This window comes from Nannospalax galili, unplaced genomic scaffold (genome assembly GCF_000622305.1).
Source record: "Nannospalax galili isolate Female #2095 unplaced genomic scaffold, S.galili_v1.0 scaffold199, whole genome shotgun sequence".
Classification (NCBI taxonomy): domain Eukaryota; kingdom Metazoa; phylum Chordata; class Mammalia; order Rodentia; family Spalacidae; genus Nannospalax; species Nannospalax galili.
Window position 1 is genome coordinate 206,457 of NW_008343559.1, and position 23,577 is coordinate 230,033.

At 39.0% G+C, this 23,577-nt stretch overlaps 1 protein-coding gene across 2 annotated transcripts in view; it reads right to left on the reverse strand.

Annotated features, from left to right (window-relative positions):
* Positions 1 to 3,979: 3,979 nt before the first annotated feature.
* The window catches only part of Kdm5a (lysine demethylase 5A), a 107,910-nt gene continuing 88,312 nt past the window's right edge, over positions 3,980 to 23,577 (reverse strand). Inside the window, exons 25-28 of one of the 2 annotated variants that reach the window (XM_008839714.3) lie at positions 20,726 to 20,885; positions 18,222 to 18,442; positions 14,366 to 14,776; positions 3,980 to 6,736 (exon numbers count right to left, since the gene is read on the reverse strand). In XM_008839714.3, the coding sequence (XP_008837936.1) occupies positions 6,530 to 6,736; positions 14,366 to 14,776; positions 18,222 to 18,442; positions 20,726 to 20,885 (999 nt within the window). In that variant the 3' untranslated portion in view covers positions 3,980 to 6,529. Of the gene's footprint in view, positions 6,737 to 7,217; positions 7,282 to 14,365; positions 14,777 to 18,221; positions 18,443 to 20,725; positions 20,886 to 23,577 lie in introns of those variants that run through there. The other variant, XM_029566773.1, reaches the window with a different exon arrangement.

The following is a 23,577-nucleotide window of genomic DNA, read 5'->3' on the forward strand; positions in this document are numbered from 1 at the left end:
AACAAAAGAGCTTTTCATTTGAAAAGCCCCAGGGAAATTGTAGCTGAGGGAGACCAGGCTCCCAGAAAAAAGAAATAGGAAAGTTTCTTTGTGGAGAACAGGAAAGGAAGACATACGGTGGAAGAACTGACGGGGTGAGGGGGCAATGGGAAAATGAAGAGCAGTAACAGTATGAGGCCAGCAAGTGTGGCAGGATGCGCTTCCATCTTAGCCGCAATGCTTACCAGGACAAGAATCCACACGAATAAACCAAACTCAATGTTCAGCTGGAACTGGGCCTTGGAGATGGCCTCTGAAAAACAGAAGCACTGGGCAGTGAACAAGATTAAAGTGCTTGAACTGTGCTGGAGTCCAAAGGCATTAAAGACTACAGGCAAGTTCTACAACGCATGTCTAGAGCAAATACTTAGCTATATCTTTCTAAAAGTAGAATGGAGACAGTCAATATAGTTTATGGGATGCCCAACCTTTTGACATTTTGATACAATCTTGTCATCTACAAATGTGATGGGTTACAGATCGCATACATGAGGCAGCTTCCCTCCTGAAGAGTATTAAATAACTTTCTGTATCATTAAGTAAGGATTTTAAAGACTACTTAATCTCTATAATCTTTTTTTTTTTTTTTTAAATCACTCCCTAACCTCTATAATCCTTTTTTTTCTTTTGAGAAAGGGTCTTCTCATCACAGCTAGCCTGAACTCCCTATGTAGACCAGGCTAGCCTTGTTATCACAGAAATTAAAGGCATGCACCACCATGCCTTTATAAATTCCATAATCTTTTTTAAGGGAGAAGCATCCTTAAAAATGGTCTACACCTTGCTCTGTCAAAGAGAAAGGCTATGACTTACATTTCTTTGGATTCACATGAATCTGCAAATGACTTAAAAAAAAAAAAAAAAAAAAAAAGACCAAAATCTTGAACCTAGGTCACAAAGAGAGCTACAACCCAGATTATCTGACTCCTAAATCCTATCTTTTTTCACTATTATGCAATGGTAAGATTCTCATCTAGACTAACAAAATTTTAATCTACAGAAAGTTCTTTATCTATAAGACCCTGACAATTCAAGGAGGTTCCTTAATATAAGCCCACCACATGGTCCCACCATTTCTAAGGTTTCTTGGTGCCTTTTTATCCATTAAGAAGATATACAGACCACTTTTAAAGGTAAAAGTTCAGGAAACTTATGTCTAATATAACTTCATGGAACTTTATAGAAATATTAAATCTTTCCTTCCTACCAAATGAGAGTGGAAACACACCTTAAAGAGGTCATAGATGAAAAGAAAAACCCCCAAATCACCTTGAAGCTTGTTCATATGTTCACATGTTGTTTTGCATTTTCCTCTATTTTTATCAAGTGTGATCTTCCATTTAGTCGTTAAAATGAAGAAAATCTGATTTTCCAGTTTTTTGCTGTCAATCATAAAGTGAGTCCCAAGATACACTTGATCCAAACTGGAGAATCACATACAATTTTTACAAAGGAAAGGACTTGTCTTATGAAATTTCAATTTCTTTTTGTTAGAAACAAAGGCAGTTTTTTAGTCATCAAAGATTTCTTGATGAAAACAGGACAGCCAAGTGGGGTGGTACAAGCCTGGATTCAGGCAGGTTCTAAGTTAAAGGCATACGTGCCAAACTAGGGCAACACAGTAAGTCTGGTCTCAAAAAAAAAAAAAAAAAGAGAGAGGGCACGTGACAGCTTCAAAAATTTACTTCTTCTTCTCCCATACTCCATACTCCCCCCCTAATCCCTTTTTCCAGCAGTGATAATAGGCTAATCATACCACCAAATCAGCTCAGTTCTTTATTTTACAGATAGCAAATAAAGTATCAGGAACAGCTTGGCCCAGGTTAAAAGTGGCTCCCATTTACTGCCTACTTTTCCTCAGGATTATCAATATTCAGTCTCAAAATTTACCTTTGCTTGGTTACCATTTTGAAATTACGACCAAAGTAAATGACAGGGTGGGGCTGGAAGTTGAGATGGTGAATCTGATCACAGATACACAATGGAAAAAATATTTTTACATGTAATATAATTAACCATGTCTACTACTATTTTAGAAGACAAAAAGTCCCCATAAAACATATTCAAACATCATGAAATCAAGTTATAATTTTCATAAGGCACAACCAATAACCCTGGTAAATTTTAAATGAACATGTAAGGAAATAATCAAATGGGGAAAGCTGAGGTTTCTGAAAGATATTCTTGTTTGAACAAACAGTATTGCAAAAGTAAGCAAGATGGCTGCATCCTTTACAAACCACCCTCTTTCCCAGTGCACATCCTATGCTACAAAATGTTGACTGGACCCAGGCCAAGAGGAAGAGTCCAATTTCAAAGACAAACATTCACTTTTCCCCTCTCATGCTATAAATACCACTTGGCATATCCATATTCAAGTAGTGGTATGATTTAATTTAAAGGGAGAGGTTTGAAAGGACCTACTACAAAAGCAACTTTCTACACGCATAGAAGCTAATCCACATGTGAAACTTTATTGAATCTGGTTTATGGTAATATGGGGCTTCAACAGCTCAAAATTTCCACAATTTACAATTTTCAAATCTCACTCCAAATTGTTACTTTCTTCTTTAAGAAGCAGATTGTCCTACCCTTTGAAAACCAGGCTTTCTTACTTTTTCTTTTCATCCTACTTTACTGGCTGACACAGAAATGCACTACAGAATTAAAACATCGACAAGCAGTTTCTTCACGTGCAATGAACGGCATTCAGCATCTAATAACTAAGAAAACAAATTAACTGGCATTTCTTGGACTCCTGCTAAAGACAAAAGCAGAGGAGGGAAGTGAAGCACTTGCCGTGGTTTTATCAGGCTGAGGGCACCACAGACAATGTTTGCCTTTTCCATTATTCAAAGTATGACGTGCAGCAATGCATAACTTTACTGAGACACAAATTTGAGTCATACAGGCAAAGCTGGATTACAGCAGCTTAGTGAGGGAGCCCAGCACCTCCACCTCCACATGGCTTTTGCAGTAACACCAGGAAGTGAAATAAACAGCTATGAGAGGATAATGGCACCTTTTCCCCCAGCTACAGGGCTAATCACTACTGTTGCATTTGTACTTCTGAATGTGGGGATCTGCACAGTTCTAACAACTTACCCTTTTAGGAATTATCAAAGACTTGACCCTTTAAAATTGTTTTAAAAGACAGGGCCTCACTATGTAACAATGGCTGGCCTGCCACTCTCTTTTTAGACCAGGCTGGCCTTGAACTCATAGAAATATGCCCACCTCTGGCTCCAGAGTGCTGGGATTAAAAGGCATGGACCACCATGCCTAGCAGGACTCAACTTTTTTTCAGCCATTACCTATGTCAGAGTATCTGTAATGATGGAATAGAAATAGCTCAGAAAGTACCCAATAGGAAAGTTAAAACACTATTGGTGAAGACCTGCAACCCTGAGGAGACAGGGAGGATAGAGAAACATTCTAAATCAAGTTTTAATACAAAATGTAAACAATACACGGGAACGTAGTTGCAATTTTCTCTAAATGAAATAATGCTTTTACATTACAACACCAACTTAAAAAAATTTATTATTTTTATTTTATGTGTATGAGTGTATTGCCTGCATGTGTGTGAGTGAACCCGTGTCTTATAATGCCTCAGAAGTCAGAAGGGGGCTTCAGATTCCCCTGGAACTGGAGTTAAGGACGGTTCGTAGCCGCCATGTGGGTGCTGGGAATTGAACCTGGGTCCTCTGCAAGAGCAGTCAGTGCTCTTAACCACTGAGCCATCTCTCCCGCCCCTACAACACCAGCTTTTCTTTGAATAGAAAAATAAAAATAAATCTTTTACTTCATTAATTCCCAAACTGCAGATTTTTTAATTTGGGGTGGAGCAAATTTCTCTCATACTCTTATCAGTCTTGATCTAAATCTGTGGTCAGGACAGATCAAGTTCTTCAAATAAGTACAGAAAGAGCCAACTGAATCAATTAAATTATATATTTAAAAGTTTCAAAATGTAAGATGACAGACATCTATTCACAGGTGCAGGCTGCCTTGGACTATTCACAGGTCTCCAACAGATGATATTCAAAGCACACAAATTATTCTCAAAAGCCAGGCACCTGAACAGCCACCTTCTCTGCATCCTAATAACTCTCCACTGCTGATAACATAGTTAATGGAAAATGGTTCATTGGGAAGAAAACTAATTTTCTGTATGTATTATGGGCATCTATCACTTACATTTTGAATTTCTGAAAGGTTGAATTACACTCAATTTTTAAACAAGTATTTTAAGACATTTTCGAAGACCAAAAGGTAAAAAATATTGTGCTTTCCTCACAATAACCAGATAAAATTCCAAAGTGGTAATTTTCATAGTTTGGCAAAATGAAAACTTATGAAATTTAATTAACCAATTAACCTTGTAATCTCTAATAAAATCTTAAATCAAACACACACTGAGATGGGAATTCAAGATAGCCAAACAAAACAACATACTCCAATTTAACTGGTCAAAATGTTATTGAATATTCTGTGATGAGTGACCAAAGGTAGGTAGCATCAACCAGAGAAAGCATTTACAGAAATTGCATTTTGTGTCTGCAGCCATTCCACCCGAACGCATTATTTGATCTCAGATGCTAAGCAGGGTCAGGCCTCGTTAGTACTTGGGAGAAATTGGTTTTGTAAAGAAGGCCTTTTCTTTTTCTTTTAACTAAGATGCCTTTTGAGTTAAATCTCATACCCACACAAACTGTAACTGTACAGTACATTTCACTTCTAGTTACTAGAAGACATTTCTTTAAAAAATTGGGGCAAAAAGGGAAGAGACTATTAACTGCTTCTAGCTTTGCCCACAAATGCCCCCCCTTTAAAAGAACTGATGAATTTAAGTCAAACTGCAGATTTTAAAGCAAAATGAAAAACAGATAGTGAAGATAAACAGCATTTTTAGAAAAATTTCTGTTGTCCTTTAAAAAATATTAGTCCCCTTCTAGCAAGTTTACAGAAACTTCACCTAATACCTTTGTAAGAACACAGAACACAAAAGGAAAGAAAGGACACAGCACCATAGTTTCAAACATACAGAACAGTCAACACTGACTGAGTAAAACCAAGTTTCTCAATAGACAGGGACAAGTCTCAACACACCAAGGAAATATAATTATCTATCTGAATAAAAGAATAGCAGAAGGTATGTTCAGGCAACAAAGGAGAAGGGAGTGCTAATTCCTTGTACTACAAGGAATGAATGGTATTTATCAAAAAACACAAAAGGCAAACTCCCAAATGGATTTTTGATGCTCACTCTGTCATATGCTGCTGGTAACAGTAAATATATATATATATATATCTATATTCATATATGTATATTAAAAAAGGAAAAATAATCTATAGAACAGTCAGTAGTCAGAGACATTTAGAAAAAAGTAAAAAGTCTTTTCTTCCTCTTAAAAATGGATTTACTAAAACAGCTTCACATCCAGAGGACCAGGAACCCCACATCCTCTAAGGAAGCCATGGTGTTATTCAAAGCATCTGCTGCGGGTCATGTTCAGAAGTTGCCGTGTTGGAAACTACAGACATCAGGGTTAGGCTGCAAGGCAAAAGCTGTTACTTGCCAGTCTTGCTCACGGCCATGCCCGAAGCCTGGTGGTGTCTGGAGGACTTGTGAATGAAGGCTTCTCCGAAAAGCATGCATCACTGAGGCTCATAAGACATTCTGACTAGTCAGTTTTGTTTTTTCTTCTTCTCCAGAACATTGGATCCATGTGCCTGCTCTTCTCTAAAAATGTAGACCCAAGACAGACAGGCTTCTCAAACCAAAGGGCTCGTTGCCTTGAAACAAGAAAAAAAACACTTCCCAGAATCCAGTCTAGTCAGACTATGAATCCGATGACATCCTCCTGAGGAAGGTGAGGTTCTCTTTTGGAGGATTTTCTTCTTGGTATAAATAAGCACAAGCAGCTGAGGTCCATGGACTGCACGGCCACCCCAGGACTTCTAACAGGGACAACTTTGGCCTGCTCCTCTTAGCCAGGTCAGTACGGCATTAAATGTCAGTGATTGTGGAAGGAAAAGTTGTGCTCTGACTCCTCTCCAATTACCCTAAGGGGAGCCAGGCAACTGATGTCTTCAGATGGTACTGCCCTTATGTTGTAAGCTTCTAACTAATTATCAATTAACCACAAGCCATATCCTACATGTCCCACTCGCACATCAGTGAGTAAATGCCAAACAGCCAAGAGTTCCAATTAGAATCTGACCTTAATGCAGTAAACCATACTCAAAGAAGACAGAAGTTGAAATACTGGCTGCTGTACCAAAAAAGATATCCTCTGCACAGATGATGGAGTATGTAGCCCACAAATCCTTGCACAGAGGAAGCCAGCACTAAGAGGACTTTCTCTGAAGTCCATTCATCTTTGGAAACAACAGTCTGAATGGTTTCAACCACTACTTGATGAGTATGGTCTTAATGTGGTCTACTCCCTGCCACCCCCTATGTCCCAAGCTAACCAACCATTTGCTAACTGTTCTCTTTAAGATCCTCCATTGGTAGTTTGTAGCTCATTATAAAGGGAGGAGGTGGTGCTTGGCCTGGGCTATCTGGCCCCTGCTTCTTTGCACAGTTTATACAGATGTAATCTTCATTTTCAGCCATTTCTGGGGATACACCAACACAAACTTGATGAAACCACTCATCACAGCCACCATCACATTGTACCCAGTCTACCTGTAGAAGATAAGATTGGGAAATATTTAGGATCATAACATTAAGTCCAGAATAAAAGCAAACCAAAGAGCTGTCTCAGCTTAAATGAGAGCAAACAACTGGGGTATCCAGAGATAGACATGACTTCTTATGGGGTTATTTTTCAAAGAAAGAAGTTGAGAAGTTAATACCCCCAAAATTATATTTTACCATAGTGTGTCCACAAAATTAGGCCTCTTAGGTACTCCATTACCTCATGAATACCTGGGGTTCTTTGTGAGGCAGAAACATGTTTGGTAAAAACTTGACAAAAAAGAAACTTCTAATAGAGCAGCCAAGTAGTTTTAGCTATTATTAACAATTTCTAGGCTCTAAGACAATGCAATTATCAATCAAGAAAGGAAGAGTACAACAATGTGAAGGCAATCCTGTGTATTAGCTTAATTTCAAAGAGATAAGCCAAAGTACTAAGAGCATTAAATACCTTTTTAGAAAAGCAGTCACATAGGCCACTTTTAAAACTAATATTTTTTATTCTTCTCTTCTTCCGTTACAAATACAACTCCCTATAAAAAGTTAGCAAATATCAGAGGTCAAATCTTACAAGTTAACCAATTATAACAGTCAAAGACACAGGTCAATAGATCACTCTGGGGTTTAAAATTATTCTGAAAAAATGATAGGTATCAGTGGCAAATGCCAGGTAAACATTGACCCTTTAGAAACTACAGTGACTACAGGAGGCACAAAAGGACTGCAGTTTGGTGACTTTAAACAAAAACAAAGTGACTTTGGGCTTTTCTATTTGGAAGGTAATTGTGACTTTTATACTTAATGTCATAACAGACACAAATCTATCTTTGTGATGAAAACAGCTGTGAAGTCCCTCTTGCCAATAAAAAGGTGTAGGAAGTCACTTAAAACCATGAGCTTTACCAGATACTGGACCAATGGAATACAAAGGGATCAATCAAAGGTGCCTCAGTCCACAAGAACAGGGGAGTCTTGGCTATGTGAATAAATTTCATTCAAGGAAAGTAAGTACATTTCAAAATGTTCCCATGTCTTGTAAATTTTACTTGCACTGTGATAGTTATGTCAGTGATTTGGGGCTTATAATGAAGGATGTGAAGAATTATTTATGAAAAAATAATCACTTAGTTTTTACCTATGATTATTTATATTCTAAGCATTCTTAAACATTTTGTATTTCCTTAATCATCTTTTCTTGTAATCAAATAATGGTTTTGTTTGTTTTTGAGACATAGTCTTGCTGTGTTGTCCAATATAGCCTCAAATTTGATCTTCAGTCTAGCACTCTGCTAGCTGAGGTATCTGAACCGGGCTTATACTTGAGATCCTCCAGCCTTGGCTTCCAAAATGTGGCCAGCTTCCAATACATTATTATTATTATTTAAAAAAAGCAAAGTTGGGAGTTTATTAAGCAAAGAAAAGCATACACTCAACTGAGTGTGAACTTTAGGAGATACAAACCCTAGATTTTTTTGCTGTTTTTTGTTTTTGAGGCAGGGTCTCCCTGTAGCTGCAGCTGGCCTGGATTTGCTATGGAGACCAGGCTAGCCTCCAACTCACAGAGATCCATCTGTCTCTGCCTCCCAAGTGCAGGGATTAAAGGCATGTGCCACCACGGCCGGTTTCACACCCTAGATTTTTATGACAGATGCTTGTGTATAATCTAAGTTTGACCACGTCTTTGTGATATTGCTTCCTGTAACTTCAGAGCAACTTAGCTATTCTTCTCTAAACTAAGCTCCATTTTTTTATTTGTAACTGTATAATGTTTTGCCTCAGAAGAAAGCAAAAGTACAGTTAAGAAAATAACTGATCACAATGATACTACTTAAGTAAAGTAACCAGAGGAAAAATAGGAGGTAACAGTCTCTACAGAATAAAATAAAAGTACTGCGGGAACATGAACATTTATACAGTACTGACTAGAGTAGTACTGACGATGAGTGTTTTTGGTGTTTGGCGCTTACAAAGGAATTGGGCTACACAGATATGAGGTATCTGCTGTTTTATAATGCCATTCCCAACCAAAAGATACCTTCACTCCTACCTTTAACCCCATTAATCCAATCAATTTCCCATTCATGCTAAGCCACCATACAGAAATGTTACCAATTTACCAATATCTGCTGTCAAGAAAAATATTGTATGGTTTTAAACTCTAAGTTTTCACTGTACTCACTGGCTTCCAGTTTCCAAAAATGAAATCTACTGTTTTCTCTCAAATAGGAAAGGCACGGTTTTCTCTTGTGGTTTTGATTACAGATACTTTCATAAGCCTAGCTCAGCCCAGCTTTTTCTAAAGAATATGCATCATTTTCTTTGAGATATTCATTAAATCAGAATGTCAACTGAATCTATAGAAAATTTTGTAACCTGAAAATTCAAGGGCAGAGAATTTGGCTAACTGTATTCTATGTTCTAACTGTCATATCCTCCTTTATTAGGGCAAGGGACTTAGTAAATTACAAAATTAAGTATTTTCACCAAAATGCAAGCATAGTGGCATACAGCTGTAGTTCCAGCAATTTGTTAAGGCAGGAGAATTCCCTGAAGCCCAAGTGCTTACAGTCCACATGGGCAGCCTAGGAAGACCTTGAATTTGAAAAAACTGAAAAAGCTATTAGCTGATAAACTATTAACAAATGAAAATTTGGTAATGTAGTATAAATAGGTTGCTGTGTTCAGATGTGGGGAAAAATGTCTGTTCAAAAGAGATAGGGCTTGAGATTATTCTGCAGGTAAGAGTGCTTGTTGACAACCTTGAGTTGGATCCCTAGGATGGACAGAGTAGGCTGACTCTGACAAGTTGTCCTCTGACCTCGACATGCATTCCCACAGACAGTCAGATAGGCAGACATATACATATCCCCTACAAATAAATTTTAAAGTACTATGTTGAAGCTAGGGTTATATTAGCTAAGTGGTAAGAAGGCTTGCCTAACATCCTCGAGACCCTAAGTTTCATCCCTAGCACACCCAAGAGAAAAGAAGAGGAAGGGGAAGGGGAAGGGAAGAGGAGGAGAAAGAGAGATGAGAAGAAATAATGAAGTCTGACATTCATATTTTGTTATAAATGTAGACTTGGTTCTCGGCATATTATATTTTGTTCATGTCTTAATAGCCTATTAACTGTTTGGGGTGGGGGGGTTATTTACTGATACTCTTGAATTATTAGTCCTTAGCTCATTTTACAATGCTTTAAACATTATGACCAGCCCTTCCAGTTTGGCTAAGACTGATAGGTTTCCCAGTTTATGAAACCTATCAGTGCTAAAACTAAGAGTTCCAGACAAATTTGGACACTTGGTTATCCTATCCCAGCACTGGCTATGTGTATTACACATGTACTTAATTTAGCCTTTGACATTCTGTACTAAAAGGAGCTTGAACTGGAAAAGCCACCAGTAATGCAAATACCTTCGTAGAGGCAACATCCCCACAAAAGTCTTTTAAAAAATCAAGGGCCAGCAAATAACAAATATGTGAGGCAGGAATTTATAAATTTACAACTTTTAATTTACTATGACAAACTTTTACTGAAGTAGTAATGAATAAGAAAAAGCCCACAGTAAGGGGAATAAATGCATAAAAGAGCAAGAGCCTATTTTCATATGTAAAATTACTTATTCTACCAGTGGAAAAATGTTTCTTAAATATCAGCCTAAAAGGGTTTATTCTCTCAAAGATGCTTTATTGTTGGCACCAATAAGATGGAATAAGGATCTCAGAAAGTGCTTCTAAATTTTAAAATTAAATTTCTGAAAATTGTTCTATATTGTTTTAAAAATTAATTTCAGCTCCCACTTGAAAACTAATGGAAGGGATAGATTTTCAGAACCCGTTCACATTATTCTGGTGCTGTCTTTCTTTATTCTGTGAGTTATCCTGGAACTGAAGCTAGGTACATTCAAGTAACCAGTCTTCTAATTTTTGTAAGAATACTTAATTGGTCTATTTTTAAAGAAAATAGTCATTACAGATTAGAGAAATGGTAAAGCTATGTTTAGCTAAAGATAAATAACCCTGGGGCTGGAGAGATGGCTCAGCAGTTTAAGGGCACTGACTGCTCTTGCAGAGGACCCGGGTTCGATTCCCAGCACCCACATGGTGGCTACAAACCATCCTTAACTCCAGTTCCAGGGGAATCCGAAGCCCTCTTCTGACCTCTGCAGCATTGCATGACGCGGGTACACTCACATATGTGTAGGCAATACACTCATGCACATAAAATAAAAATAATAAATATTTTTAAAAAACTATTAAAAGCCGGGCATGGTGGCGCACGCCTTTAATCCCAGCACTTGGAGGCAGAGGCAGGCGGATCTCTGTGAGTTCAAGGCCAGCCTGGTGTACATAGTGAGTTCCAGGACAGCTGGGGCTACAGGGAGACCCTGTCTCAACTGTCTCAAAAAAAGACCAAAAAACAAAACAAAACAAAACAGAAAACTATTAACAAAACATAAATGAACCCTACAAGTTCTTCTCTGCTGCATAGTATCTTAAGTAGAAGGCTTCCTAAAGAAGCATTCCCTCACTGTCATCCTGTTCTGTGGCTGTACAGCATACATTAATGAGGCAGAAATCTACCCACAACTTGAGACAGTAGTGCTAGGAATAAAATACTGCACAACAGAAATGGCAGATGAAATATTTAAAATTTGTAAATATTTGTACAGAACTCAACACCGAGAAATGTGATACTAAATTTATTTTACAAAAGCTAATGATGGTAAAACATAATGCTCTCCTAGAACAGCTTAATACAGACATTTTCTCTGAAAATATAGCTAAAGCTCCTATGCTCCATTAAAATGTATAAATACTAATTATGGCATGAGTAAATCTCATGGATTATTTAAAAAATAATGATCAGCTCTTTACATTTAAATGGCATTTCCTGTTAACAAGTGCTTCCACAGAGACTGTTGACTTTTTCTCCCAAGTTCATCTATATTTAAGTATATAGCCAACGGATGGGAGGGAATACCTGTAGTGTTTACATGCTGAAGAGGACAGGGATAATGGGTGAACTGATATATTTAAATGCTGAGTTGGAAGAATAACTGGTAAGGAGAAAAAAAATCATAGAATGATAGGAAAGCTTGAAAAAGAAATACTCTGTCTTGCTGCCAGTGTTGAAACTGTTGAAAATTAGCTACAGAAAGAAGACAGGAAAGATCTACAACATTAAGCTGACAATATTTTGGTATAAAAAGAGGAAAAGCTAATCCTCCATCAGTCTGTTTAGTAAATAAACTCAGATGAGCTGGGCGTGGTGGCATATGCCTTTAATCCCAGCACTTGGGAGGCAGAGGCAGGTGGATCTCTGTGAGTTCAAGCCCAGCCTGGTCTACATAGTGAGTTCCAGGATAGCTGGAGCTACAGGGAGACCCTGCTTCAAAAAGACCAAAAACAAAACCAAAAACAAAAAAAAACAAAACCAAAAACAAAACAAAACAAAAAAACCCTCAGATGAAGGTGGACTCAAACTGAAAGAAAAATAGTTCATACATATACAGTGAAACAATTAAAATGCTTTAAAATGTTTATAATATAGAAAAAAACTTTTGAAATGAATGAGCAAGATGCAACAGTGAACAGAAAGCACGAAAGTGGTATTTTTAATACTACTGGAAAAAAAAAGACTGGAGGGAAACACTGAAATATTTATAGTTTTCATTCTTGACAGATGAGAATGAGGTATATGTTTCTCTCTATGTTCATTTTCCAAAAGGGAATGGAAACTGCTTAGTAAGCCTTACTTCAATATAAGGTCATTTAGTCTGAGAGTATGTTTTTATCTCATTCATCCAAGGGTTGGGATATTAGTAGAGAACTTAAATCTAGAACAGTCAAGGAACCACAGCTGGCTTTTGGTTTTATGGTTCTGACACTAGTTAGCTCTGTGATTTTCATCACATGATTACTTGCAAAAATGAGGAGCCGGGGCAAAATGACCATTTTGTCCCTTTCAGGCTCTAAAAATGTGGTATTTGATTCAGAAATGAGGATACAATCTGTAAGAAATAGTGATGCAGTTTTATTTATTCTTATTTTCAAATGGAGGGATTAATAAAATTCTAAATATCAAATAGCATGAGAATAAAACTTTTAATTTCTCTAGTGTGTGTGGTCTGTGCTGTGTATGAGAGAGGATCTCTTACTGAACCTGGAGCCCACCAAGTGGCTAGAATGGCTGGCCAGCAAGCTCCAGGGACCACTTGTCTCTATGCAGCTGTTCTCCCCACCCTTCACTGTTTCAGACGCATGCCACTATACCCAGCTTTTACATGGGTACTCAGGATCTAAATTCAGTATCTCATGTTTGTGTGGCAGGCATATCTTAAAAAATATTTTATTTATTATTTTTATTCTATGTGTATGAGTGTTATGTCTGCATGTAGGTTAAGCACACCCATGTCGTGCAATGGCCATGGAGGTCAGAAGAGGCTGTCAGATCCCCTGGAACTGGAGTTACGGACAGTTGTTAGCTGCCATGTGGGTGCTGGGATTCGAACCTGGGTCTTCTATAAGAACAGTGTTCTTAACAGCTGAGCCATCTCTCCAGCCCCATGTGGCAGGCATTTTAACAACTGAGCCATCCCCCAAGCCCCTTAAAATGATAAATTTTAAACTTGTTTTTGAGATGGGGGTCTCACTAGGTAGCTCAAGTTAGCTTCAAACTTGATATTCTCCTATCCCTGCCTCCTGAGTGCTAGAACTACAGATGTACACCATCACAACTATCTCTTTATTAGTATTCTTGACAGGAAGGCTGACAGTTAAAGAACTAATTTTTTTCCCCCATAAAGTCTGTCCATTTTTCCCAGAAGTTAACACTGTAAATATTACCTAAAAAATGGCCAACACTGAATTACTGTACTTAAATTTTAGGGTTAAAACAAGTTATTTTATTTATCTGCTGTGTGTGGGTGCATGTATGCCACAAAGCACATGTAGATTAGAGGACTACTTGAGGGAGTTGACTCTCTACTTCCATCATGTGGGTTCTGGGGATTGAACTCAGGCTGTTAGGCCTGGCTGTAAGCGTCTTTAACCACTGAGCTATCTACTGGCCTGGGTTGAAAAATTTTAACAATACCATTAAGGGTCTGAATTATTTGTTAAAAAAACAAACTCACAATCTATTCAGGAAGGTAATCTTCAGCTTGAGTGTGGATGAGATAAGGACTGAAAAGGCTCAACTCTTTGCAACATAATCTTAACACAATTTGACACGGCTCACAGAACACCAGCCCAGGGTATTTTTCAGGACATTGTGGCTAACAGATAATCCATCTACTTCTGAATCACTGTCTAGGGAAGTCAGAAGAGTATTTTGAAACTTTCTCTACCATTGCATATGAAGTACACTGCTGGCCAAGGGTGTCACCTAAATTCTCTATGCTTCTACATGTTCACTAAGTAAATGATTTTAAAAAATACAATTTTCTCTATTAAGCATGCTTACAGACACTTCATTATTTAAAAGTTTATAAAAACTGTAGAGAAGTCCAAGTCCTGGAATCCCAAATATACTGTAATCATATCACACATTTCTCTCCATGCCTATTAATTCTGAACCCTCTCTCACTGGTCGATAACCTGGGACCTCACCTTGTCTTTGCAGGGCCTTTGGCAGTTCTGTGCTGCACACACAGCATTCTCATCATCAGACTCCTCTGCACCTGACCAGTCATACTTTGAAGGGATGTCCAGCACTTTTCTCTCTCTCTTCTTCTCAGTACTCTCTTTCACAGGTTCAACTTTGGCCGCTGCAGCCTTTTCTTTCTTTTTCTTTCTCTCTTCTTCTTTTGCTAGCTTCTTGGCCAATTTATTCAGCTCTTTTGACTTGTCCACATTTAATTTTAATTTCTTCTTCTTAGGTTTATCCATTTTCTTCAGCTCCTTGGTCTTCTGCTTTCCTTCTCCAAAAGCCTGCTCTGCTTTTTCTAGTTTCCGTTTTCGTTTCTTCTCTGAAGAGTCCTTTCCTTTCATTTTTAGCGGTTTCTCTTCCATGCTGTCATCCTTCAAAAACATAAATCACTAAGAATTTTAATGCAAAAGTTAAAAAATGTCATTATGTGAGATTCCTAGAATAAGCAAAGTAGTAACACAAAATGTAGAATACAGGCTTTGGGGTGAAGGAGTAAAGAGACGTGTTTAAATGGTGCATACAGGTTTTTTGTTTGGGGTGATGACAGCATTCCAGGAATGCTAAGTGTGGTGGCACAAACCTGTAATCCTAGGCACTTGGGAGACAGTGGCAAGGGGATCACTGTAAGTTGAAGGCCAGCCTGGTCTACATATGGACTTTACACCCTGTCCTCCCACATGAGGAATGAATTGTGATGGTAATGGCATAACAATATGAATGTACTTAATAAAAGTGAACTATTTATGCCCCTCAAAATGGTAGATCTGGTGTTTGGTGTTCTATCTCTTGTGCCTGCCCTCCCACCGTTTTTGAGACAGGGTCTCACTATGGTTAGTACTCGATATGTAAAGCAGGCTGACTTAGAATTTTTAGAGAGCTGCCTGCCTATGCTCCCCAAATGCTGGGATTAAAGGCATATGCCACTAGGTCCACAAAGGCCAAATTTTTTTAGAGGAAAGAAAAAAAATATTATAAAGCTATTTAAGAGAGATTTGCTGGGGATGTAGCTGGGTTGGTAGACTGCTTGCCCATCATGCACAAAATCCTGGTATTTGATCCCCAGTACTCCATAAATTAGGTATAATAATGCACACCTGAAATTACAACACCTGGGAGGTGGAGGTAGGAGGATCACAAGGTCAAGGTCATCCATGGCCACGTTAGTTCAAGGCGAGGCTAGGCTACTCAAGTCCTTGTTTCAAAGAAAAAAAAGACTGAATAAGCCAGGCATGGTGGTACACACCTTTAGTCCTAGCACTAAGGAGGCAGAAGCAAGAGGATCTCTGTGAATTTAAGGTCAGCCTGGTCTACACTGCAAGTTCCAAGGACAGCCAGGGTTACATAACAATACCCCAGACGGGGAGTGGTGGTATTGAGGTTAGCCACAACTACAATCCCACAACTTGGAAGAAGCAAGGGGATCAAAAGTTCAAGTCTATCCTCAGGCACAAAGGTAGTTTAAAGTGTCTGGCTTCTATGAGACTCTGTTGCAGAAAAGACAGTTGTATTCAGTAAAGACAAAAAAGAGAGAAAGAAAGATTAGAAAATAATACCAACTCTATCCAGGAATGAATGCCACATGCCTGTAATCCTAGCATTTGAACGACTGAGGCATGAGGACTGAGATTGTAAGGTCATTATGGATATAGTTCAGTAGTGGAGTGCTCACTTAGCACATGTGAAGCCTGTTGTTTAATCTCTACCACCACAAAGATGGTAAAATAAAAATGAATAAAATGGTGGTACACACCTCTAATCCCAACACTCAGGACATGAGGAAGGAGGACCTTAAATTCAAGGTCAGGTAGACTATGTAGTGAGACTCTCCTCCAGCCCCCCAAAAAAGGAAAAAGAAAAAAAGGAATAAATGAATAAATAAATGACTTATTTATTGGCATATTTCTGGCTTGCCTGGAGGTGAGGGGGAGGAAATCAGTGTTCATATATATTAACACATTCTGTTGAATCTCTGTTTTGAGATGAAAACATACAAAACGAACTGCATTAAATCATATAATAAAGCTTTAAATTTTTATTTATCACTACTAAAGTTTTTAAACAAAAAATTAATTCAAATGTGAGTTGGACCTATGTCATACAATGCCACGGAGGTTAGAAGAGGGCATCAGATGTCCTTGGAACTGGAGTTAAGGACAGTTTGTAGCTGCCATGTAGGTGCTGGGAATCGAACCCAGGTCTTCTACAAGAATAGACAGTGCTCTTAACCGCTGACCCATCTCTCCAGCCCCTTCATTATTTTTATTTTATGTTAATGAGTGTATTGCCCGCATGTAGGTAAGTGCACCCATGTCGTGCAATGCCCATGGAGGACAGAAGAGGTCACTGGATCCCCTGGAACTGGAGTTACGGACAGTTGTTAGCTGTGGGTGCTGGGATTCGAACCCGGGTCTTCTGCAAGAACAACCAGTGTTTCTTAACCGCTGAGCCATCTCTCCAGCCCCAGAATCAAAGGTTTCTAATATTTACTATATGTGTGACCTTAACTTTCAACCTCTGCAATCTTTAATGTGCCCTTATGCAGAATAAATACTTGTATCACTCACCTTTCCACCTACATCTTTGTCAAGATTATGGTGATCAAAGTAGACCATGGGCATAAAAATACTAAATAAATTATAAACAGCTATGCAGATGTGCACACGCTCCCTTATAGCCCATTCAGTGCTATTTAGCCATTCCTTGGCTTTTTTTTTCTTCATGTGTGTACATGTGTACCTGTATGGTGAGTGTGTATACAAGTTTATGCATGTTCTAATATGTGTGGAAGCTCAAGGCTGTTGGGTATCTTCTTTAATTACTCTCCACCTTATAAATTGAGGCAGGGTCTCCTGCTGAACATAGAGCTCTCCATTTTGGTTAGTATGGGTAGTCAGCTTGTTCCAGAGATTGCCTGTCTCTTCCTCCAACATACTGGAATTACAGGCAGGTCTTACGAGAGATTACAGGATTACATGGCTTTTTTTTTGTGGGTGCTGGGGATCCAAACTCTGGTCCTCACACTTGCACAGCAAGCACTTTACCCAACTGAGACATCTCCCTAACCCCACCTTTTTAAAAATCACTGTTTTCTCAATTATTTTTAGGTTAAGGAAACTGTCCTAAATTGCTTAATTACTTTTAAAGATTTATTTTTGGGGTTGGGGATTTAGCTGAATGGTAGAGTGCTTGCCTAGCAAGCGCAAGGCCCTGGGTTCGGTCCTCAGCTCCGGGAGGAGGGGGGTATTTTTAAGGAGGGAGGAGGGGTGAATATGTGTGTGGGGGGGAGGGGTATGTGCATGCAAATGGAAGTGCCCATGGATGCCAAAAGAAGGCATCAGATTCCCTGAAGCTGGAGTTACAGGTTGTGAAATGCCAAATGTGGGTGATAGGAAATGAACTTGAATCTTCTATAAGAGCAGTATGTGCTCTTAACTACTGAATCATCTCTCCAGCTCTTAAACTGCTGTTTTGTTTTTGAAACAAGGCTCATGTAGCCCAAGTTGGCTCAAAGTAGCCAAGGATGACTTTGAACCCTTGATCTTCCTGCCTCCACTTCCCCCATCCTGGGATTATAATCCTGTACAATCATGCATGACTAAACTGTTTTTAATCTCTTCTTTCAAGCAGAAGTAACTTTTAAAAAATTAAATACTACATAAAATTTCAATAAAGATACTGCTAAAACATAATTATTTTAGCTTAAGTGAGAGGACAGCCAAACTACTGCCCACTCAGCCATCCCTATGATACCAATAAGGAAGCTAGGCATTTTAAATAGCTTTAAAAACACTACTGAAGTCAGTGTGAAATCCATACCTCCATGATATGTAAGAATCTGTCCTCTGAGGGTGGATGTGTGGCCTGCAAAATCCGCCAAATGTGCTGCGTCTCATCCAGAGACACTTCTAGGAGGTCTCCAACCATCATGAGTTCTTCTAACTGGGCTTTGGCTCCAGGAGACAACTCCAATACTGGAGGTTCCAAACTTCGGGGAACCAAAGGGCTCTTTCGAGGTTGCTTCCTTGGAGTACTAGAACCTTTCCCCAAGGTATCATAAAAGAAAAACAAGGAAGTGAAAATGGCATACAAACATAATGTTTTAAAAGTAAATGCTTAGGGGAGGGTTGTCCATTTCTCCTCTATAGTAAATTTAGGTAACTGGATTTATTATATTCATATTAAAAAGATGGGTTTTTTTTCATATTTGTTTATGCTGTGGGGGGAGAAACACACACACACACACACACACACACACACACACACACACACACACAGACAGAGGTTTGTTAGGTTGCCCAGGGTTATCTCAAAAGATCCTCCTGCCTCAACCTACCAAATAGTGAGGACTACAGGCATGTACTACTGCCATTTAAAGTAAAGATGAAATTAAAACTGAATACAAGAAGCTGGGGACATGGTTCAGAGGGTAAGCAGGAGGGCCTGAATCTGGGTTTCCAGCACCCACATAAAAAAGATGGGCTTGGCAATGAGTGCCTGTAATTCTAGGGCCTTGCTGGCCAATCAGTTTAGGCCATCAGTAAGATCCAGGTTCAAATAAGAGACCCATTTCAAAATGAGTATGAATCTCATCAGATGTGGTAGCACATGCCTTTAATTTTAGCACTCAGGAGACAGGCAGGTAGATCTCTTTGAGATGGAGACCAGCCTGGTCTTACCATAGTAGGCCAGGTGGGGCTATAGGGCGACCCTGTAACACACAAAACAACACAACACAAGACATGAAACACACAACACACCAGACCAGACCACACAACAAAACACAAAACACAAATGAAACGGTATTTATAGAGGAAGGCAACTTGACGTCGACCTCTGGCCTCCACATGTGCATGCATGCATGCACACATTATAAACATGCAGTAATATGTACCATAAAATCCTAGAGTTTATCATAGGTAAAAAGCATTCACCACAGAAAGAACTCTCTAACAAGAATACCAAAACCCAACCAGCTATAGTGGTACATACTTGTAATCCCAGCACTCAGAGGGCAGAGGCAGGAGGACTGTTGTAAATTTTAAGCCAAAAGGGGCTACAGGGAGAGACCCTATCTCTAAAAACAAATATCAACAAAACACAAAATAAAAGAATACCCAAATACTAGTATTTTTAAAAAGCAGTGAGTTTGCTGGGTGTGGTGGTGCACGCCTTTAATCCCAGCACTTGGGAGGCAGAGGCAGGTGGATCTCTATGAGTTCGAGGCCAGCCTGGTGTACATAGTGAGTTCCAGGACAGCTGGGGCTACAGAGAGAGACCCTGTCTCAAAAAGACAAAAAAAAGCAGTGAGTTAAAACAGCTGGTACTGACCAGAGTATAAATAAATACCTACCAGAGATTCTATAATAATAAGGGGTGTGTTAAGGTTGGAGGGATAGCATAGCCGTTAAAGGCTAAGGCTAACAACTAAAATAAGGTATGTGCTAGACATGGTGGCACATGCCCTTAATGCCAGCACTTAGAAAGCAGAGGAACGTGGATCTCTGTGAGGTCAAGGCCAGCCCGGTCTATGTACAGGGAAACTCTATCTCAAAAAGCAAAGTAAAACAAGGCAAAACAAAACTCTAAAATTCTATCAACTTCTCAGGATATCATCTAATAATATCATGATGGAAAATGAAAATAGATCTTGGCTTTTCCTAACCCAAATAGTATTTTTAATAGTATTAGAATTTGTTATCCAGATATTGTACTCAATTCAAGATGAATTCAGTGTTGATTAATACATTTTTTTCCTACCTTGTTTGAACTTATCTTTTACATGTTTTTTATTTTTGTTTATTTCTTACTTATTTTGTGTGTGTGTGTGTGTGTGTGTGTGTGTGTGTGTGTGTACAGGCACTTACGTGTGAGGGCATGTGGAGGTCAGAGGACCTTTAGGGTCAGTTCTAGCCTTCTACCTTGCTGAGGCAGGGTTGAGGGACCTGTTTCTCCTACTGTGCTGCTTACTCCAAGCTAGCTGGCCTTAGAACTTCCAGGCAAGAGTTCTAGGATTACAGATATAAGATATCACATCTAGTTTTCTGTTGTTTTTTTTCACAAGGGTTCTGAAACTAAAACTCAGGTTGTCAGTCTTGGCGTGTGGCTAGTGTTTTTTTTTAAACCCGCTAAACCATTTCTTGAGTCTCTTTCAGTTTGTATAACAATAGGGTCTCAGGTAGTCCAGGCTGGACTCAAAACTTGCTCTATGGTCAGGAATGACCTTGAACCCCTAGGTTCTCCTGACTGTACCCCCCAAGTGCTGGCATTACAGACACATGCCACCATACTCAGCTTCTGCACACTTTTTCAAAGGGTTATACCTTGAGAACAACTCTTCGAAGCAGAAGAATAAGCATGCTCTGCACAGAATGAAGGTGCTGTCCACATGTGAGTGACTACTTCCTCAGACTTGATAGGAATTTCTTCATCGCAAAAGAGATTGGGTTCTAGACTACTAGAGGATTTCACACTGGCCGTGTCCTGAAGAAGAAACCAAGAGAGGTATTTAGAATTACAACCACTTAACTTACCCTATGAAATGCTATGCAAGAAGGCTTCAGGTTAAAGACATCTGATATTTAAATAAAAAAAAAAAAAGGACTTCTGATATAACACATTAAAAACATGACATTAATAAAGTAACTACGATATTAAATAACACAGAAAATGTCCACTGGAGATTTTTTTTAAAATGCTGTAATGACCTGAATCCAAAAAGGAGTGTGAAATGAAAAATAATCTATAGAGATAAACCTATAAAAATACTATTAAATAGGGCTGGAGAGTTGGCTCAGCGGTTAAGAGCACTGATAGCGCTTGCAGAAGACCTGGGTTCGATTCCCAACATCCACATGTCAGCTAACAACTGTCTATAACTCTAGTTCCAGGGGAATCTGGTGCTCTCTTCTGACCTCTGTGGGCTTTGCACAACCTGGGTGCACTTACATAGATAAAGGCAATAGTCATACACATAAAAATAATAAATATTTTTTTAAATGCTGTTAAATAATCTACTTTCCAAAGTCTACCTACCACCCATAAAAATTTCCTTTACCAACAAGAATTTTCTTCTTTTAAATTCAGAATGAAAAAAAAAAATTATTTCAAGGGCTGGAGAGATGGCTCAGCAGGTTAAGAGTGCATACTGCTCTTTGGTTCCTATCACCCACATTGGGCAGTTCACAACTTACCTGCTCTCACATGCACAAGCCCACACATACATACATACATACATACATACATACACACCCCCCCCCCAAACTTACCTGCTCTCACATGCACAAGCCCACATATACAGACAGACAGACACCACACACACACACACACACACACACACACATACACAATTAAAAATAAAGTTATTTTTAAAGTGTTAAAGATATTGTATATGGACTCAGTCACCTTGTATACCTAAGTAAACAAAAGCTGGAAGTTAAATAAAATAAGCCAAAACCAAAGAGCTGATGGCAGAGGACCAAATTTTAAAGCTGAGCATGGCGGCCCATACCTTTAATTTCAGTACTTGGGAGGCAAAGGCAGAGGCAGGCAGATCTCTGAAATAGAGGCCAGCCTGGTCTATATAGTGAGTTCCAAGCCAGCGGGGGCTACAGGGTGACCCTGTCTCAAAAAACCCAAGGGGGGGGGGAACCCCAAACAAAGCAAACTACATAAAATCATAAATTTATATAAATTATATTTATTGCTTAATTGTGTGTGTGTTCGTGTGTGCAGGGGTATGTATAAATGTGTGCAGGTGCCCATGGAGGTTAGAGGCACTGGATCTCTCTGGAATGGAGTTAACAGGCAGTTGTGAGCTGCACAATGTGTGCTGGGAACTGAACTTGGGTCTTCTACAAGAGGAATGAGTGCTCTTAACCGATAAGCCATCTCTTCAGCCCCAAGTTAATAATTCTTGACCTTTAAAAAAATTTAAAATAGACTTAGGAGGAAGAAAAGATCAAATGTGACATCTTAAGGTACATGCAATTTAATTCCTTCTAAAGGCTTTCAAACCTGGAATCTTACCTATTGCTCTTATGTAATACAATGAAGAGCTTAAGTGACAGTATAGCACTTAGACAATTCTAACAGCTCTAATTAGGTCTCAAATCATTCTCTCCTTTATTTCATTTATTTTTCATTTTCACTTTAACTTTAATATTTGTAAACTTCAGAGTTTACGTTATTTTTGTCATTTTTACTCTGAATTTGGGTTCTCTGTGAGAGCAGCCAGTGCTCTTAACCATTGAGCCATCTCTTCAGCCCTCACTCTGCCATCTTTTAAAGACAGGGTCTCTCACTGAATCTGGAGCTCACCAATTTAGCTAGACTGGCAAGCCATGGGGATTCTCCTGTTTCTACTTTCCCAGTGTAGAGATTACAGGCATGCTCAGCTTTTAAGATGAGTGCGGGGGATCCAAACTCAGGACATGTCATGCAAGCACACTACTAAATAAGTTATTTCCCCAGGCCTCAAAAGAATTCTTAAGTCTAAGAAGCAAAAACCATACAATTAAAATATGAGAAAATATATTTTGGAAACAGAAATATAAACCCCAAAGCTCAGTCACAGTAAAAATTATAGTAAAAATCTTAAACCACAAATTTTGAGAAACAATAGAGCTCGTTTTTAAAGAACTTATAGGGGCTGGGGAGATGGCTCAGCGGTTAAGCACACTGACTGCTCTTGCAGAGGACCCGGGTTCAATTCTCAGCACCCACATGGCGGCTACGAACCATCCTTAACTCCAGTCCCAGGGGAATCCGAAGCCCTCTTCTGACCTCCATGCACCATTGCACAACACGGGTGCACTCACATACATGCAGGCAATACATTCATATACATAAAATAAAAATAATGAAAATATTTTTAAAAAGAATTTTGTCTTGTTATACCAATGGTGAGACACAAGATGAGGCCTCAAAACATGCAAGGCAGGAAGTGGACCTTAGAACCAGGTCAAATCCCTCAAATGCTTAGCTGTTAGTGAAAAAAATTATTACAGTTATGAAAAGAGTGTCTGTTGGACTCTAGGTAGGGGTAGGGGTCACAGGCATCTCTGATTAAACACTTTCCCCTCTTGTAGTTGGATTGCCTAGGAACTTCAAAGTTATGTGGAGGTATTTCTGTGTTCCTGGCAGAAGCAAACCCAGAAGCTCTCTGGAGGGTTTG